The sequence below is a fragment of the Chrysochloris asiatica genome, unplaced genomic scaffold (assembly GCF_000296735.1).
Source record: "Chrysochloris asiatica unplaced genomic scaffold, ChrAsi1.0 scaffold00029, whole genome shotgun sequence".
In the NCBI taxonomy this organism is placed as follows: domain Eukaryota; kingdom Metazoa; phylum Chordata; class Mammalia; order Afrosoricida; family Chrysochloridae; genus Chrysochloris; species Chrysochloris asiatica.
The window spans coordinates 19,928,647-19,947,853 of record NW_006408547.1 but is presented as its reverse complement, the minus strand read 5'-3'; the positions used below and the strand labels follow the sequence as shown (position 1 = coordinate 19,947,853).

Genomic DNA, 19,207 nt, shown 5'->3' with positions numbered 1-19,207 from the left:
CTATTTCTATGGTACCTAAACGACAATCTTAGTACCTCAGTAGAAGGGTGACATCATTTTAAAGAATTTTAGATGGAAAGGAATACTCAGTGTGAATGTAAGTTTCTTTGTCCCAAGTGTTTTGTGCTTGAAAATGGACTACTAGCATGGTGGAATCATGTTCATTCTTTTTTGAAAAGGTGAAACAAAAGTGAGCAAAAGAGGGACTCATGTATCCAAAAAGGAAAACTAATCAATTTCACATGTGTCAGGATGGCAAAGGCTCTGGTCTGATCTCTCACTTTAACTGAATCCATATAAGAAAACAGATTACCAATCGTTGCTGTTCTTAAGTGCCATGGAATCGGTTCCAACTCACAGCGTCCCTGTAAAGGTTTACATGGCTGTAAATCTTTTCAGGAGCAGAAAGCCTCATCTTTCTCCCACAAAGAAGCTGCTGGGCTCAAACTGGTGATCTTGTGTTTTGCAGTCCAGTGCTTACCCTACAGAGCTCTCGTGATGTCTATTAGTACACGTTAATGGAAAGGCATAATAATATAAACAGTTGGAAACATCAATTCTCTGGACTGACAATTCTGATACGGAGTCGCTGACTAAATGACTGTACCCTAAGACCTATTCTGTGGCAGACACTGGTACAGAAGTTCTCTGCTCTGGAAGTCTAGTCTGAACACTGGGACTATCCTTCCATTCATAAAACGCTGAAATAAATTAATACTTCACTTAAATGCTAAAACTAACCTACCATTTTAGAAGTATGTCTCTTCCATAAATAAGGTTTTAACATTCACCAAAATGATATGATTTTCCATGATTAAGTTTCTTGGAGATGTTACTGAATAAATGGAAGCACATATTTCTCTAGCGATTACTAGTTTGGTTATAATTAAGTAAGAGGCTATTTCTACTAGAAATCAAGGCAACTGTAGTTCTATTCCTGAACTCAGTTAATTTCTGTGGAAATGTTATTAAGATGCAATTATTTTATTGGCTTTCTTAAAGTGGGTATCAGACATTGTATATCTTATAGGAGATTACGTCCCAAAAAATACAGGCACATTTCAGAAGAATACTACCAATTATTATCAAGAGTTTACTACATGCCAAGCACTAGGAGAGTACTTTATATGGCCTGGTTCATTCAATAAAGACTGTAGATCATCACTGATCTTGGGTAAGATTTATTAGAGCAAGAATTCTACAATCAGCTCTAAGTCTCTTTAATATACCTTGAGCTTCTTTTATATTTGCCAAAGATAAAAAGGGCATATAATAATTCATATAAGAAAGGAACCCCTATACATTTAAGGTGTCATCACTTACATTCCTTTACAATCTCGTATTACAAGATTACATAATGTGACCGTCTAGAGACCTGGTGTGGTGCTGAAAGATAATCAATGGATCGCAAGGTTAGCGATTCAAACCCACCAGATGCTCCAGGAAACCTATACAGGGTTTCCTATGAGTCAAAACCGATTTGAAGGCACTTGACAACAACAACTACTAAAGCATTTACAAAATAAATCATATTTCATAAAAATTACGCTCAGTTTTTAATTTTAGTTTTACCTAAGACATTTCCGGGAAAACAATTTAGAGATTAGAATTAAAAAAAGCTTAGTTCAATATTACGTCCTGGTATTCCTTGGGTGTATTTCGTCCATCACTGGTGACCTTCCATCATTCCCGGAAGATCCAACACCCCATAGTGTACAATTCCAGCACATTACCTCACTTCCTGCACACTGAATCAGGACCTGGGACATGTAAATGACATTGCCCAGGGTCTTAATGTCATCTCCCTCCCAACTTCGGATGGCTTCTGTCAGGATCTGCAACTCCAGCTCTTTCCTTTTCCGAACTTCTTGACACTGGGCCTGAGAAATGCAGGGACAATTTAATTACAAGAGACAGGAACATCTAAATCTTTAAGTTGTGGTCAAACTGCTCTGAATCTTATTTCTTAAGATAGATAATCTAACTAATTACTAAATTCTCAAGTACAGACTCAAGTCAAGAGAAGCAAAATAAAATTCTCTGGAATACGAGAAATTATTTCAGAAAGCTCTATAGCAGATTTAAAACTAGAGCAGGAAGAAGAAATGTTGCACGGACAAGAAAAGCATCTCCTTTCTGTCTTTATCACTGTTTGCCAACATAGTGGACTGAAAAGAGAGTTTTTTAAAAAAAGAATAATTTGTGCTACAAGTAAGACACAACTTTCAAAAATACAGTTGGTAAGACAACATGCCAATAAATAAACTGGAGCCCCTAGTATTGTGTTTCATGCTACATCACTAAAAGTTCTGTAGCTGGAGAAAAAAATGTTGTAACTAATTTTTAAGTAGCTATAACATAATCTTTATTCATTCCATTTCATTTTGGATAACTTCCAATTTTCCTAGATTTATGCTAAGCACATTCCATGTTTCAATGATTAATGGATGTTTGCAGCGGTTTCTCCTCATTTTGAGTTGTGCCCCCACCTGTAAATGAAGGTTCTGAAAGCTTTAGTCCATTTTCATTATAACAGTCAGCTGTATTTCGAGGAGGCAACTCTTCGACAGCAGTGTTTTAAGTGCCTTCCAACCTGAGAGGCTCATTTTCCAACACTTGTTGTTGTTAAGTGCCGTCGAGTCGGTTCCGACCCATAGCGACCCTGTACAGGGTTTCCGAGGGTGTAAATCTTTATGGGAGTAGAAAGCCTCATCTTTCTCCTGCGGAGCAGCTGGTAGTTTCGAACCGCTGACCTTGTGGTTCGCAGACCGATTCGTAACCACTACGCTACCAGAACATTACACCTGACAATATTCGGGTGCTCTCGGACACTCTCTTCCACTGCTATTCATACAGTTTTCAGGGCTAAGCATTCAGAAGTAGTCCTTCTTCCTGATGTCCTAGTCTGGAAGCTCAGCTGAAACCTGTCCACCTGCTGCTATTTGTCACAGCCATACTCAAGCCACTACAGTGAGATTTACCGATAGACAAGTGGTAGTATGACAGATGAGCTGTCAGGGGCCATCCAATCGGTTCCAACTTGTCACAACCCACGGAGTGAAATAGTTGGTGGCACTGCGCCATCCTCACAACTGTTGCTATGTTTGCGCTTACTGTCACAGCCACTGTGTCAGTCCAGCTCACTGAGGGTCTTCCTCTTTTTCAGTGACCCTCCACTATACTAAGAATGATGGCCTTCCTTCTCCAGGGACTGGTCCTTCCTGGTAACATGTCCAAAGTCTTGCCATCTTCATTTCTAAGGAGCACCTGCTGTACCTTCTTTCAAGACCTAATTTGTTCATCTCTGGTAATCCATGGTACGTACACGCAGTATTCTCTGCCGTAACACCATAATCTAAACGGTATCGATTCTTCTTCAAGCTTCCTTATTCATTATTCAGCTTTCACAAGTGTAAGACACAATTAAAAATACCATGGCTTGGGTCAGGAGCACTTTAATCTCCAGAGTGACATCTTTGCTATTTAACACTTTAAAAGGTCTTCTGCAGATCTAAAAGGGCAGTAACCCTAAGGAAGTCGTATACAGGCAGTACAGATTAAAAAGGCTCCATTTACCCAGGGACCAGGTTCAGAAGGGTTAGGAAAGAGGATCGAAGGAAACAGGAAACACCGGTGATGGCTGTGTGCCATAGAGCAGGTTCCCACTCACAGTGACCCTGCAGAAGGTTTCCGAAGCGGTAACTCTTTATGGGAGCAGGAAGTCTCATCTTTCTTCTGTGGAGCAGCTGGTAGTTTCGAACTGCTGACCCTGAAGTTAGCGGCCTACTACACTAACAGCGCTTTTTACTCAATTCACAATAGAAAGTAAAACAAACACAAAACACCGTCTTCTGCAGCATAGCGAATGCACTGTGTCCTCTGATTTCCTGAAAGTTGCTCCCATGAACACTGATTGTATAAAATAAGTATCTTTTCTCGATTGATCAGGATGTTGTTGATGGTCCCATTGCGAGGATTTCTGTTCACTTTATACACAGTTGTAAACCACAGTGATGGCTGTACTGTTTAGTATTCATCAGTAAGTGCTGCAAGTCCTCTTAACTGTCGGCAAACAAGACTGTGTCATCTGTATATCATACGTCACAGATTGCAAGTAAGTCTTTTCCCAATTGTGATGATGTGCTCTTTTTCATATAGTCCAGCTTCTTGGATTCTACGTGATACCTACTATATGACTATTAACTACTTCTTCTGAACAAACCCTCAATTGTATTCCACAAGCCATTTCTCATCATCTTAACTTTTTCAGCAGTTAAACATTTTTCATACAATGTCTAAGGGGGACAATAATCACTTACTGAAAGGTTTTTGAAGGCAGTCATGGATTTTTGAATATCTTGTCGATCTGGATGGTAATCCTTTGAATAAAAGAAACACGCTCAGTTTTCATAATGAAAAGTTTTTCTTTAAAGGTACTCCCTATAGATTATCCTGAAATGTTTAAATGATCTTTCAGCCTTTAACATGCTCCTACTCCTCGGCATTAGTATGATTTTTTTATTTTTTAAGGGACTCACCATCTAGCTAATTAATCATCTCAATTCTTATGAATACAATGAACTTAGGGGATAAAATAATTTACAGCAGAAAAGTCAAGAGCGGGGTTCAGTCCCCACACCATGCCTGTTTCAACAGACAGTTTCATTGGCAGACTGGCTACACCCATGTTTACATATTGATCTGCGAGCAGTTGTTGAGTTCCAACCGCTGACACTGAGGTTAGCAGCCAGTGCTAACCCTACAGCATCACAGCGGGGCCACACAGAGTCTATAACTGTTGCTGACTACAGCTTTGGAAACCCTATGGGGCACTTCGACTCTGTCCTACAGGGCCTTTAGGAGGTAGATAACTGCAGGGCAACAGGTTTTGGGCTGACTCCTTCAGTGCTGGAACTGCTGAGGTGGGTATGTGCAAGAGAGACTATAAAGTCTAGAATAGTTCCTAACTGTCCTGGGACGAAGCAAATGGTGTTTCCCCCACTGGTATGCTGAAGTCCTAATCCCTAGTGCTGTGCCGGTGAGCATGACCCTGCTTGGAAATAGGGCCTTTGAAGATGTCATTAGTTAACATGAGGCCATTGTCGGACAGGCTGGGTCCTAACCCAATCTGAGTGCTCTCCTTGTAAAAGATGGTCATAGGAAGCTGCAGTTTCAGACAAGGAAAAGCAATTCCTGGGGATACTAGACTGGAAAGAGCACGGCCCGGAGGATGCTCTGATGTCTTTGCTCCTCGCCTCCAGAACTGTGAGGAAGTAACTTCAGTTCTCATAAGCCACGTCATTTGTGGCACTTTGGTATGACAGCCCTAGGAAACTAACGCACACCGGTTTACAGATACGGTTCGTTGACCTCAGGCCCAGAGAATGATCTGTGCTCAAATTTCAGCCAGGCCCATAACATGTTACTTGAAAATAAAATAAACATATACTATGACATTTGATAGTTCTTTTATTATTGTTACTTTATAACTTAAGCGCTTGTTGTTTATAGATAAATGTTTCTGATATGATAACATGGTGATACCAGAAATTAGATTAAGCTTTTGAGAGTTTTCCATTACCAGTGCTGGAAAAGCAAGGAGATAAAGGGGCAAATGTTTTTCTTGGTGGTATTTTGTGTGTGTGTGTGTGTTTTGATTTTTAACACAGAGCTGGTTAAGCAAAAAACAAAACAGAAACAAAATCGTTGTGAAAATCCAGTAAATTAGAAACTCTTGGTAAAACTGTTGGGGGCTCTGACTTTTGAAATAAAGCGTCACTAATAATTTCTTGCACAATAAATCTGAGAACGCCACTGCTTTTATGGCTAATGGATTGGATTCTAAGAGATAGAATATAAGAGTAGTACCTCCATGTGTCTCTCGAGCTCCTTGAGTAAGGTGGGGTACTTATCTAGGCGCATAAATGGCTTGCTGAGGCCTGTGGTCAACACAAGAATCCCAGGGCTGTTGGCACCTTTCATCTCCATAAATTCCCCCAATTCTTCGCTGAACAAATGACAAAATGGGGGGGGGGGGGAAGGTTGTTGTTATAGTTGTTGTTTGTTAACTGCCATCAAGTCAGTTCCCACTCACAGCAACCCTGTCTAGGGTTTCTGAGGGGCAGCTGCTGAGCTTGAACCACCTACCTTATGGTTCAAACCAGCTCTCTGATTTCCACTAGCAACCACCAGTACGTAAGAAATATAAGCACAACACGTCATTTCATATTCTGAAGGCTCTACAGCCTTTATAACCAAAAACATGTGTGGCTACTTCAAAAACACCAAGCAAAAATTCATGTTATGGCTCTCATTATAAACAGCAATTGCATATAATATATAATACTTTTTTTTCTGTCCTATGAAATTCCTTTCAAGAAAAGGTTCCTTTAATGTGTTACCCATATGTCTGTGCAAACATGCATTCTTATAACCAGAATGGATCTCAAACCTGGGAAACCTCAAAATGTTATGAACAACAAAGGGATCACTCAAGCAGAAGCAGCTTTAAAAGAACAATAGACTGAATCAAAGCACTTTCCCTATAGATGCGTGCTGGCTCAACAAATGTGGCACTGAATGTCTGCTGTGTTCTGATCACTGTTTTATGAGCATGTAATGCTTCCTGGCCTTGAAGAGCTCACAATGCAACACAACAGAATCATTAGTATTCAGCATTTGAAAACACCATTCTGCCTGTATTTTGTCTAACCTTTACAATTTAAAAGTAAAAGCATATCTCCAGATCTAGGGTCTGTGTTGGGGCCACGGGAGGTCATATCCCTCATGCAGACACATGGAACTGTGCAGATAGACAGAGTTAAAGCAGAGGGAAGTGTCAGCTCAATCACCTGGGTTTGAATCAGAGCCAGGCCACTGAGGCCAACGAACAACTGTTGAGTCAAGTTCTGACCCACAGCAACCTTATACAGGGTTTCCTAAGAGCAACTGGTGAGCTTGAATCGTCAACCTTGTGATTCAAATCAACTTTGCAGTCCAGTGCATTAACCCACAGCGCCACAGTGGGACGCCTACTCCTACAACACACAAGTATATATGTGTATCTCTGTATCATATATCTGTATCCATATATGATGCCATAAATGCATATATGACATCAAAATCAAAGTAAAACATTAAAAGGAAATTTTACATAATCCTACTACTATCTATTATAAAGAGCTCTGATAGCGTAGTGGTTACAAGTTGGACTGCTAGCCTCAAGGTCAGCAGTTCGAAACCACCAGTGGTTCTGTGGGAGAAAGATGACACTTTCTGATTCCATAAAGATGTACAGCCTTGGAAACCCCATACACAGTCGCTATGAGTCAGAACCAACTCCATGGCACACCACCACCACCACCAGCATCCGATCATATGTCCACATATATCTTCATCTTTGTTTACGAATGCTTTATAAAGTCACAAAAACTTAAGACATAAATAATAAATATTTGCTCGTTTCTAGATATAAGACTTCATAGTTATTTTCATTCTATTTATCATCCTCCTTCTGGGGGGGCGGGGGGGCTGTTTTACTTACTTCCACAGCTAAAATGTAACATCTTTGTCTATGTCACTCTATGTTTTCAAGAATCACTTTCTTAGGAAACAATGCTAAATAATATTTATATAGGTACCTTGCTGTGTATTACTGTGTTTTTGAACCCCAAAGATTATACTGATTTAAAAGTCACGAGCGGCCCCTCTGAGCACCTGTTTAAACAGTGAATACTCATGCCCTGACATCTCCCTTCCCACTGAGAAATGGGTGTAGCAGAAGGAGTGTTCTGAGTGACGGGGTCTAAGACTGACCACCCTACCCTTACACACTGTGTCCCTAACCTTCCCCACCCAGCTACTCTTGTTTGTTCAGTTAGGGCAAAGCAGACCAGGACTATAGAGCAGACTGCAGAGAGAGTGGAAGGCATTACTGACACGTACTCTGTGCTTGTCATCAGAGTAAACACTTGTATTAGTGCCTACAAATGCCAAGTCTGGGACACATGTATTATGACCAATGAGAAAATCTAGTTAAGATCACTACCTAAGATCTCACTGTTGAGACTGCGGGCCTTGAGATCTGACAATAGTTTCTGGTTCTGGGCACACTCTGGCCATAGTGTAACGGTTTGTCTTTTAAACTCCTAGCACCTGCGCTCTGGATAGATTCTTCACCAGGAAAGCTACCAAACGCTCATAAGTTTGTGTTCAGACAGTGCTCGACTCTTTAAGTCCTACACTCACTGTGCTAATCCCTGAAGTCGGAGTAGACTGAAATGATGAATTTTGATATGAAAAGTTTTTACATTACCAGCATTTCTCCAAGTGTTGAATAATTTATCAGGCACAGCACCACAAGACTCAAACTTTATGATATCAAAAGTATATAATCCATATAGGACCTTTTCTATCAAGATGAAAATCAAAGCAAAATCTATGAGAACTACTGGTATACAGGAGAGTTACAGTAGGAGTTTCACAGCTACAGTTGTGGTAGAGAAAAATTTCCAACATTAGGTAACTGACCCTCACCAATCACCAACAACCCCCTCCCTAAAACAAAAAGCCTTAAATTTTAAAATTATAAGTTTTACAAGAAAAATTATACAGATTATATACACAGTTAAGAAAGAAACCAGAATTTTATAAATCTTTACACATGACTGTGCAGTCATCTTTTGTTTATAATAAAACAGCTGACTACAGCAATTTTGACAGCAACAATGGCTCTTTCAGTTCACTTCTCCTGATGCCAGCAACGCTTAGACAGTGTTATCTCCTCTGCTGTGTGCTGAAATGACACTGTAGGCTGCAGACCGTAACAAAAAGGACAGACATCAAAAGAACTATCATTTAGTCAGCCAAAAAGTAACAAGTACACTGCAGGGAAGGGAACAAAATGCACTACGTTAGAGACTAAATTATAAAACCCATAATGCATTCAAAATTGTTAGCCATGAGTACATGTTATCTATTATTGTAGACAATGCAAAAGGTACATATCAGTTACAGTTTTACACTAATAAGATTCACACTTAGAATTTAAAGCTACACAAAGGACAATGAGAGAATTTAAAGTTACACAAAGGGCAATGAGGTGGCAAGTAAGACTTCAACTCAAAACACTACACCAAAACTAACCCTTAACACTTAGATTCAAACCCAAAAACAGCTCAATCTACCCATATGTGTGGCATCTTTAAGACTTTAACAAATGAAGAGAAGCAAGCAAATGAAACTAAGCATACATACTATGAACCAAAGTATGAAAAAAGGAGTGAATATTACAAGAAACGATCAGACAAATGAAATCCCAGTCTCAATCCACCAACTTACGTTTCTGAGGTGGGATTTGATTTGCAGTAGACAGAATGGGAGCCCTCACCGCTCGGGGCTCTGAAGAGGGCACACAGACACCGCATCCCACCTGACATCCAGGACCAGCTGGCTCCCTGAGGGTCTTCTCTCTTTTTTTGTGGCTTAGAATCCAATCCCAGAACTGAATTCTAATGCAACTTGCTTAACGCCCGTGCTTCAGTGTAAGACTTGACTCCACCCACTACCAAACTCTGGGAAATACCAAATGGAGGAGGTACCAAGAGTTTCTAGATTCTGAAACTTACTCCAGTGATTCTGAGTAAATGAACCGCTTACATTTCAGAGATGACACAGGCTCATTAAGCTAATCATGCAGAATAAAGACACTACTTTATTCACTACTTTAGAAACTAAATTATAAAACCCATAATTCATTCAAAATAGCTAACTTGACAATCATTTCTCTTTCAAGTCTTCACATATTTGTAAACTTAAAACAGCTCAACAGCTTTAAATGTCCCTTTAAGAAAAGAGCCTCACTTTTTCCATGGGTAAATATGTATTTAGACTACTCTCCTAAAAGTCTTCACCCCATCCACTTTCTACACTTTCAACCCCAATTAAAGGAGTTTAAAAACACTAATTTAAACAACAGAGGGAGAGAGAAATTAAATTTTTTACAGCTTTATTCTTCCATTCTGTTTGCTTATCTCTGCTTCAATAATTTCTGAAGGATTAATCAGCAGTATAAATGGGATATTTCATTTTCTAGAAATTACATTTGATTTACAATACTCAGCAGTAGGTGGATTAGCATAAGTGAATACATGTTTCACAATCTGAGAAAGATACATCTCAAAAGGAACACACACTTCCAGAATGGAGAGTGGAAGAGGAAGACCAAAATCGGCGAGAAGGTAAAAGAAGGGTCTCCTTTCCTCTGACGCCTTTGTATTCTAATCGCCTCTTTCCTTCACACCTTGTCAAAGACAGTTGTTTCATCTCAAGATTGAAGATGCTTTAAGACAAATGGAAACTTAATTATAATTGACCATTTAGCATTCAAGCATACTGAAGAAATAGTAAATGGCCAGGGTCTTTTTTTTTTAATAGACAACAAAACAATGAGCATTTATTGGACATTTATGCATATTTTGCTGAATGCCTTCGTGACATGCACTTTCAGAAGAAGGAACTGAAACCCAGAGAAGTGAGGCAACTTGGCCAAAGACAATCAATCTCAAAGTCGCAGTCAGGCTTCAAACCCAGGTCTAACTGATGCCAAAGCACGGCCACTGGATGACAACGTTGCAATGTTGGGATTTTTTGTTTACTGCTACCAAACCTGTTTCAACTCACAGCGACCCTACATAGAGTTTCAGTGGGTTTGAACTGCCAACATATGAGTTAGCAGTCCAGTGCTTATCCTACAGTGCCACAGCAGGACTTCATGCTACAATACCACTTCTTATAAAAGCCCAGCATTTCTTAAAACACACGAGCAATGTTTGCTTAGAGAGAGAGTCTTGTTTCTAATTGAGATGTTCTGTTGAGAATAAATTGAAATAAATACTTAACTTAGAAGCACACTGGCTTGTATCTTGATGTTCCTAAAACAATTTTTCCATTGATGGTTTTGAAATATTCTCAATTGCTGTTTTAGAAAGAAATTTTTTTTTTTCTAACATATTTGTAATTTACTATTAAAAGAAGACTGTGTCTCATTTAAAAGTAGAAACCAAGCCTCTGAGCGTGCGGCAGTCAGACACGCCTGCACCCTACAAAAGTGGGCTTCACCCTAGTCTGACACCAACTGCCCCTCACCTAGCACTCTCTGCCCACACCATCTGGGTGTGACAATCCAATCTCCACAATACTCACAATTATGGGGTTTATTAAGGAAGCGAACACATTACAAGTCAGGATCAAAACCAACTCAGGTGGCAGCAGTTTTCCCATCGGAAACGCCTTGTGTTTGTCACACTGCAGACACGCCTCCCTCTTGTCGGCAGCTTCTCAGTCACGTGGGCCGTTGGCCTCTGCCTCTGCCTCTGACCAAGGGCCTACAGGCTGCTCTGTCTCTCCAGGCCACCACTTCTGCCATCTCCCTTCTTATAGGTAGGGACCTCACACACCACCCATTCTCTTCCTGTTGATGGTCCTGGGATCTGGAGTTCCTGCTTCTGGGAGGGCTCCTTTTAATCCTACCTGGAGGGCAAAACTAACCAATCTGGGCCTTAGAGTCTGACATATCTTATTTGCATGGGCCCACCCAATCATTTCGTGGGAATTAAGAAGACATTAGATATAAAAGCCGTATCAAATCAATACAAGGTGTTACAGGCCCTGATGTTTTCTCTAAGTGAAAGCGAATCTTAAATGGGACATTTTCTCTGACACCATTATCTAATCCAGTCTCAAGTGCTTCCAGTTTTATGATCTGAGAGAAATATGACCCCAGTAGCCTTCCTTTGACTTGCTACTACTTTCGAGAATACTTACCAATTCCTTCAACCCATTTTCCAAAAGGCTGAAGAGGAGACTTTAAAAAAGATCTTTTGCTTTTACAAAAACAATCCGATACCAGTACTTCTCTGGTACTAATTCTGAGACACAATTTTCATATAGCTTTCTGTAAGAATCAAGTGAATATTAAGACTGTCCTTCACATATGTGTAGAAAACAGAGGCGTTGTACAAGGGGCCCCAAGAAGTCAGCATTTTATTTTCAAGTGTCTGAGAGGACCTACCTGTGCTCTGTGAGAACGCTGACAGCAGATGGGTGATTGGCACAATACGCAAGGTACAAGGTTTTCATTTGTGGCATAAGATTTAAAAAGCAGCCTCCGACTCTCTGCTGAGCTTCAGGCAACCTGAAGACATGCAACACAGAGGGACACACCGTTAGTTCTACAGGCAGGTGGAAAACTGTTAAGAAAGAAACAAACCATTCTGATTAAGAAAGGCCTCCCTCTGTGTCATACCCATGAAAACAAAACACACAAGTCCCAGAATGGATCTCTTCACACCATAAATCAAACATGGAGAAGAAATTACACTGTAAGAAGCACTGGTGAAAATAGAGATTTCAGTTCTTTTATTACATATTTGAAACACTAGGACTTCTACTGAGCATAACTAAGAATCTGAACAGGAAAAAGATGTCCGAAAACCTTAGATTTTGCATAAAACAGAGAAATGAAATGTTATTATTGGGTGTGAGGGTTTCTCCACTTTAAAGTAGTAGCAAGACAGACACAAGAACAAGTAAGAACTCCCAGGGTAGGGAAATGAAATACAAAAGCCATTCGTTCACTTCAGGTTAAAGGCTGGAGACTACACTGAACTAAATGGTGTCCTCTCAAAACCAGAGTCATTTCCAGAACCTCAGAATATGATCTTACATGTAACTAGGGTCTTTACAGAAGATGACGATGTAGTGGAATAGCATGGGCTCTTGAGTCCAATATGGCTGGTATTCTAATAAAAGGAGAAATCACACAGCTCATAAGGAGAACACACAGGACACACAGAGGTGACTACAGCCAGGGAACCACATCTGAGGCTTCAAAGAAAAGCACGGAAGGGATTCTCCCTGATGAGCAAGTCCTGACAACTCCTTGATTTGGGGTTTCTAGTGTCTCAAACTCTGGTAGCGTAGCGGTTACGAATCGGCTACGAACCTTAATGTCAGCGGTTCGAAACTACCAGCCGCTCCACAGGAGAAAGATGAGGCTTTCTACTCCTGTAAGGATTTACACCCTCGGAAACCCTGTACAGGGTCGCTTTGGGTCGGAACCGACTCAACAGCACTTAACAACAACAACAACAAGTGTCTCAAACTATGAGCCAATTCAGTTGCCTAGAGCCACCTTCTTTGTGGCACTTTATTACGGCAGGCAGTCCAGGGGAACAAACAGACAAAATTAAAGCATGTATTAGTCTCTTCTCTTTCCCAAACCCACACTATAAAGACAGTGAAAACGATTTTTCAAAAGGTATCAACTTAGAATAAAGAAGAGAAAAAGAGACACTACATGTTTGAAAGCTGTACAGCATATGATAATTTCATAGACTCAATAAATTTGAACCTTGAAAAGGCAGTGAAAACAGCCAACAAGTAGCCATCTGTTTTATCAAAAACAACAACAACAAAAACACCCCAAGTCTCGGGAATTACCGGCAGAAAGTCCGGGACAGTAGGAGTAAAAAGAACAGCTAGTTCAAGCAGCAGAGCTTGTCTCCATACCTCGACCCCAAACCTTCTCTAGGAAAGTGAAACAAGGTTGAGGATAACAGCAGTACGTGAAAGGAGGGATATTTGTATTAAAAACAGGTGCCATCAAGTTGATTTCCACTCAAAGGGAATCAAAGGGATTGAGGATAACAGTGATCTCTGAAAGCATGGGGTACTTGCATTGAAAATGGGAAACTTATTAGATGCCATTAAGAGGGTTTCCAAGAATTTGACAGAACCAAACGCCATCCTCACAAGTGCGGTTATGCTCGAGCCCATTGCTGCCGCCAATACGTCAATCCATCCTGTTAGGGATCTTCCTCCTCTTTTTCCCTGGCCCTCCACTTTACCAAATCGTGATGCCCTTCTCCAGGGACTGGTCCCTCCTGACAACATGTCTGAAGTAGGAGAGATGAAGTCTTGCCACCCTGACTTCTAAGGAGTTATTGTGGCTGCACTGCTTCTACGACAAATTTGTTTGTTACTCTGGTAATCCATAGTACTTTCAACACACTTCTCCAACACCACAATTTACATGCATTGATTTTTCTGAGGTCCTCCTTATTGACTGTCCAACCTTCACATACATGCATATGAAGTAACTGAAAATATCATGGCTTGGGTTAGGCACCCTTAGTCCCCAAACGAACGTCTTTATTCTTTATCAAACTTTAGAGAGGTCTTGTGCAACAGATTTGACTTATGCAATAAATAGGTCCTTGACTTTCTTGACCGCTTCTTCCATGAGTGATGATTGTGGATTCAAGCAAAATCAAGTCTTTCACAACTTTGATATCCCTAGTTCCACATCCTCTTCTGAATCTGGCTTGAATTTCTGGCAACTTCCTGTCAGTGTACTGCTGTCATAATTTTTAAAATACCTTCAACAGAAATTGACTTGCATGTGATACTAATGACATTGTTCAGTGATTTCCTCATTCTTTTGGGTTACATTTCTCTAGAATGGGCACAAATTTGGATCTCTTGCAGTGGGTTAGCCAGGTAGCTGTCTTCCAAATTTCTTGGTATAGTGCAGCATCAGTTTGCTAGGAGATTTCAATTTGTTTTCATTTCTTTCCTGGAGCCTTGTTTATTGCAAGTATCTTCAGTGCAGTTTGCAGTTCTCCCTTCGGTATCATCGGTTCTTGATCATATGCTACCACTTGAAAAGGCTAAACATGACCCGTCTCTTTTTGGTACAGTGACTCTGAATGCTTGTCACCTTCTTTTGATGCTTTCTACGTCATTCAATATCTTGTCCATAAAATCCTTCAATATTTCAAGTCAAGGCTTGAAGTTGTATCTCAGATCTTTCAGTTTGAGAAAGACTGAGCATGTTCTTCCCTTTTGGTTTTCAAACCCCAGGTCTTTGGCACATTTGATTATAACTTTGTCTTCTCAGGCTGCCCTTTAACATTTTCTGTTCAACTCTTTCACCTCTCCATTTCTTCCATTTGCTTTAGCATCTTCTATGCTGGGGAGCAAGTTTCATGTCTCTTCTGACATGCATTTGGGTCTTTCCTTCTTCTCAGTCTTCTTAATGGCGTTATGTTGTTTATAGACGATATTCTCAATGTCATCCCATAATTCATCTGGTCTTCAGTCATTAGTGTTTAATGTATCCACTCTGATCTTGAGATGATCTAGAAATTCAGGTGGCATACATTCAAGGTCCTATTTTGGCTGTCATGGACTTGCTTTACTTTTCTTCCACTTCAACATGAACTTGAATCTGAGTAATTGATAGACTGTTCACAGTTTGCACAGTCTGTTTCCAACTTTCACAATCCAATTGCCGGTAATTATCAATGCATCTTGATTAGTTTGATCAACATCTGACTGGAGAAGTTGGCAGAATTCTTTAATTTCGCATCATTGGCATTAGTGGTTACCGCATAAAACTGAGAAACAGTGGTATTAAATGATCTTCTTTGATGATGGTAAGTGTGGTCAAGTTGATTCTGATCATAGTAACCCTGTATAGGGTTTCCACCACCACTCGTCTTCAGTTTGTTGTACTGTGGTGGCTTCTGAGTTGGTGTGATTCTGGAAGCTACGTCATGTGTATTTTAATAACAGCAGGGTCACCTATGGTAGACTGGTTTCAGATGAGCTTCCAGACGGACACAGACTAGGAAGGAGTGATGAACTACTTCCAAATATTTAGTCACTGAAAATGTTATGAATAGCAGAGAAACACTGTCAGATACAGCCCCTCAGGTGGAAGGCACTCAAAATACGACATGGGAAGAGCTGACTCCTCAAAGTAGAGCTGATCGTGATGACGTGAATGGAGTAAAGCCTGGGGGAGAGTAAAGTCCACGGGATCTTCATTTGCTGATGGGGCACAACTCAAAATGAAGAGAAACAGCTGTAAACATCCATTAATAATTGGAACAAGAGGAAGATCCCCAGTAGATGGATCAGCAAAATGGCAGCATCAATAGGCTCAAGCATGGCAACAACAGTGAGGTTGGTCCAGGACCGGGCAGTGTTTTGTTCTGTTGTGCATAGGATCACTATGAGTTGATACCGACTCGATGACACCTACCAACAACAACATAGGGTTTTCAAGGAGCAGTTGAAGGGTTTGAACCACCGACCTTGTGGTTAGCAGCCCAGTGCTTATTTTAAAGCAGCACCACATCAGGTTTTCTTTGTATGCTTTTAGATATTGCCCTACCACAGACAGCATTGTACTTCAAGATAGATCTTGAAATGTTCTTTCTGATGATCAATGAGACGCCATTGTCTTCGATTTGACGTTCCCAGCATAATAAACCGTGTTACTGTCTGATTCAAAATGGCCAACACCTGTCCATTCTAACTCACTGCTTAGGGTTTAGCCCACTGCCTAGGATATTGATCTTTATGCACTCCATTTCATTTTTGACTACTGCCAATTATCCAAGAGTTATACTTCATACATTCCACATTCCAATTATTGGATGTTTGTAGCTGTTTGTGTCATCTGTTTCAGCTGTGCCCCATCAGCAAGTCAAGGTCCCCAAAGTTTTGCTCCATTCACATCATTATGGGCAGCTCTACTTTAAGGAAGCAGCTCCTTCCCAGTGACACTCTGAGTGTCTGCTAACCTGAAGGGCTCATCTTCGGACACTACCTGACATTGTTCTGCTGGTATTTGTAGTTTTCAGTGGCTGGACAGGTAGAAACAGCCCGTCTCTCCTTCTTTCTAATCGGTCTTAGTCTGGAAACTCCGCTGAAACATGTTCACTGCTGTGTTTTTAAATGCCAATGGCAGAGCTTCCAGCACCCTAGCAACACACAGGCCGCCACAGTCCAGCCCAGTGCTGAGTGAGGAACTTAGGAGGGCACTGAGCTCTCCCTTCCCCAACACCCCAAATCTTATTGCCACAGCGAATTCTTCTCCCAGACCCTGCCAGCTGAACCAAAACCTTAAACCCACTGATGCCATGATTACCAGCTGTACAAACTGGGTGCCTTACTTCTCAGAAGTCTCAATTTCAGCATACAGAAGTCAAGATATGCTGCCCTATGTCTAAGAACGGTTCTAAAGACTAAATGGTAAGAAGTGTATGAAAGCATTCTGTAAATTTTTTTTTTGATAAAAACTTTATTTAATAACATTATACAAACATAAGGAATTGTTACTCTAGCAAAAAATAAATAAATGAAAAATTCCAGTCCCACTGCCACTGAGTCAATTCAGACTCAGTGATCCTGTACAGGGTTTCCAAGGCTGTAAATCTTATAGTGCAAAATGCCTTATCTTCCTCCCACAGAGCGGCTGGTGCATCTGAATGGCTGACCTTGTGGTCAGCAGTCCAGCGCTTATCCTACAGCATCACCAATGCTCCTTAAATAAAAGATGGTTGTTGCTGTTTGGTGCTGTCCAGTCGAGTCCGACGAACAGGGTTTCCGAGGAGTGGCTGTTGAAGAGCATTAGAAGCAGTAGACAAATTATATGGCGAGGACAGAAAACCCATCCTGTCTTTTGCCACCAATCCGTGACTCTAAAATGTAAACTAAGAGTGCACATCTGATAGACAGTGTGAAGATGAGGTGGTTTATCCAGGTAGTAGGTGACCCTGGTTTATTATCAATGAGACTGAAAACTAAAACCCAAACTAGAATCCTTGACCACAAACCTCCAGTGCTCTCAGTCATCAGCTGCTGTTCTAAAGCAAATGGCGGTGCCCACAGGCCTCACACTCCTTCTCTGATGTGTTTGACACTCTGAAGTGATTGACAGCTGAGCCAGAGAGTGCATGTCCCACTTAGGCTAATCACATATGCAGACTGAGGAAAGAAGAGATTTCAGAGGTCTGCTTACTTCTGCTACGTAAATCTGGGCAGAATTAACCCATAAAACACGACAAAATAACTATTAAGGGTTAATGTGCTGGACGACAAGGTCGGCTTGAACCGCAAGGTCGAACCTTGCTTCTCCTCGGAAACCATATACAGGGTCACTGTGAGTTAGAACCGACTCGATGGCACTTAAGAACAACATACTCATTCAAACTTTTGGATTAGTAAAGGTTAATCTTAAGAGTCTTGGTATGGTGCTGTAGGACAAGCACTGAACTGCTAACTGCAAGGCTGCCAGTTCAAACACACCAGATGTTCCTCAGAAACCTTATACAAGGCCACTATGAGTCACAACTGACTCGTAAGCACTTAACAGCAACAATAGTGTGACACAGAATGCTTTATATAGAAAATGAAAATTAAAAAATGAGATTCATACCCTTTTTTACTATTCTCATCACCCCAGTCATTTCTTTCTACTATTACAAGACACCAATATAAATGGTATTATTGTTAACAGATGCTGTCACATCTGTTCTGGCTCATAGTGACCCTGAGTATACCTGAACACAAAGCTGTCTTGTTCAGCTCCATCTTCGTAATCACTGCTAGCTTTAGTCTATTACTGCGGCCCCATCTCAATCTACTCCACTGAGAGGGGAAAGGTATTTCCAATGAATAAATTCACTGCTCTTGCAAATTCTATCATGTAATTTCAGGTGTCATCATTTCTACCACCACCCAGGTTGTATTTTCCAACCCTGATCCCCCTTTGTTTTCAACTTTCATAGTCCAATCACCAGTAACCCTTCGTGCTTGCAAGTTTGATCAATTTCATATTGAAAAGTTGGTAAAAATCTTCATTTTATTCATCCTTGGCATTAGTGTGGTTGTTGTGTAAATTTGAATAATAGTCACATTAACTGATCATCTTCCTTGTTGGTGTGTGGATATTATCCTAAAACTGACCACACTGTACATAAGAGCGGGTCTTGAGATGTGATTTTGATGATGAATGTTACACCATTCTTCTTCAATTTATTTCCAGCATAGCAGTAGACCATATGATTGTCAAGAGTTTTTAAATGGCCAACACCGGTCCATTTCAGCTTTTACTACAGCCTAAGAGTTAGATCTCTGAGCATTCCACTGTGTTTTTGACAGCTTTGAATTTTCCTAGATTCATACTTCACACATTCTACATTCTGATTATTAATGGATGTTTGCAGTTGTTTCTTTCATTTTAAATCCTGGAATGCCAGCAAACTGAGGGTCCCAGAATGTTTACTCCACCCACTTCATTAAGGTTGATTCTACTCTGAGGAAGCAGCTCTTCCCTAGTCGTATTGTGAGTACC

General features: G+C 40.7%; 1 protein-coding gene across 1 annotated transcript in view; it reads right to left on the bottom strand.

Annotated features, from left to right (window-relative positions):
* The window catches only part of LOC102831059 (rho guanine nucleotide exchange factor 7-like), a 231,445-nt gene that overhangs the window by 21,838 nt on the left and 190,400 nt on the right, over positions 1–19,207 (bottom strand). Inside the window, exons 8-11 of the mRNA XM_006851543.1 lie at positions 12,071–12,193; positions 5,869–6,007; positions 4,320–4,379; positions 1,734–1,880 (exon numbers count right to left, since the gene is read on the bottom strand). Of these exons, the coding sequence (XP_006851606.1) occupies positions 1,734–1,880; positions 4,320–4,379; positions 5,869–6,007; positions 12,071–12,193 (469 nt within the window). The remainder of the gene's footprint in view (positions 1–1,733; positions 1,881–4,319; positions 4,380–5,868; positions 6,008–12,070; positions 12,194–19,207) is intronic.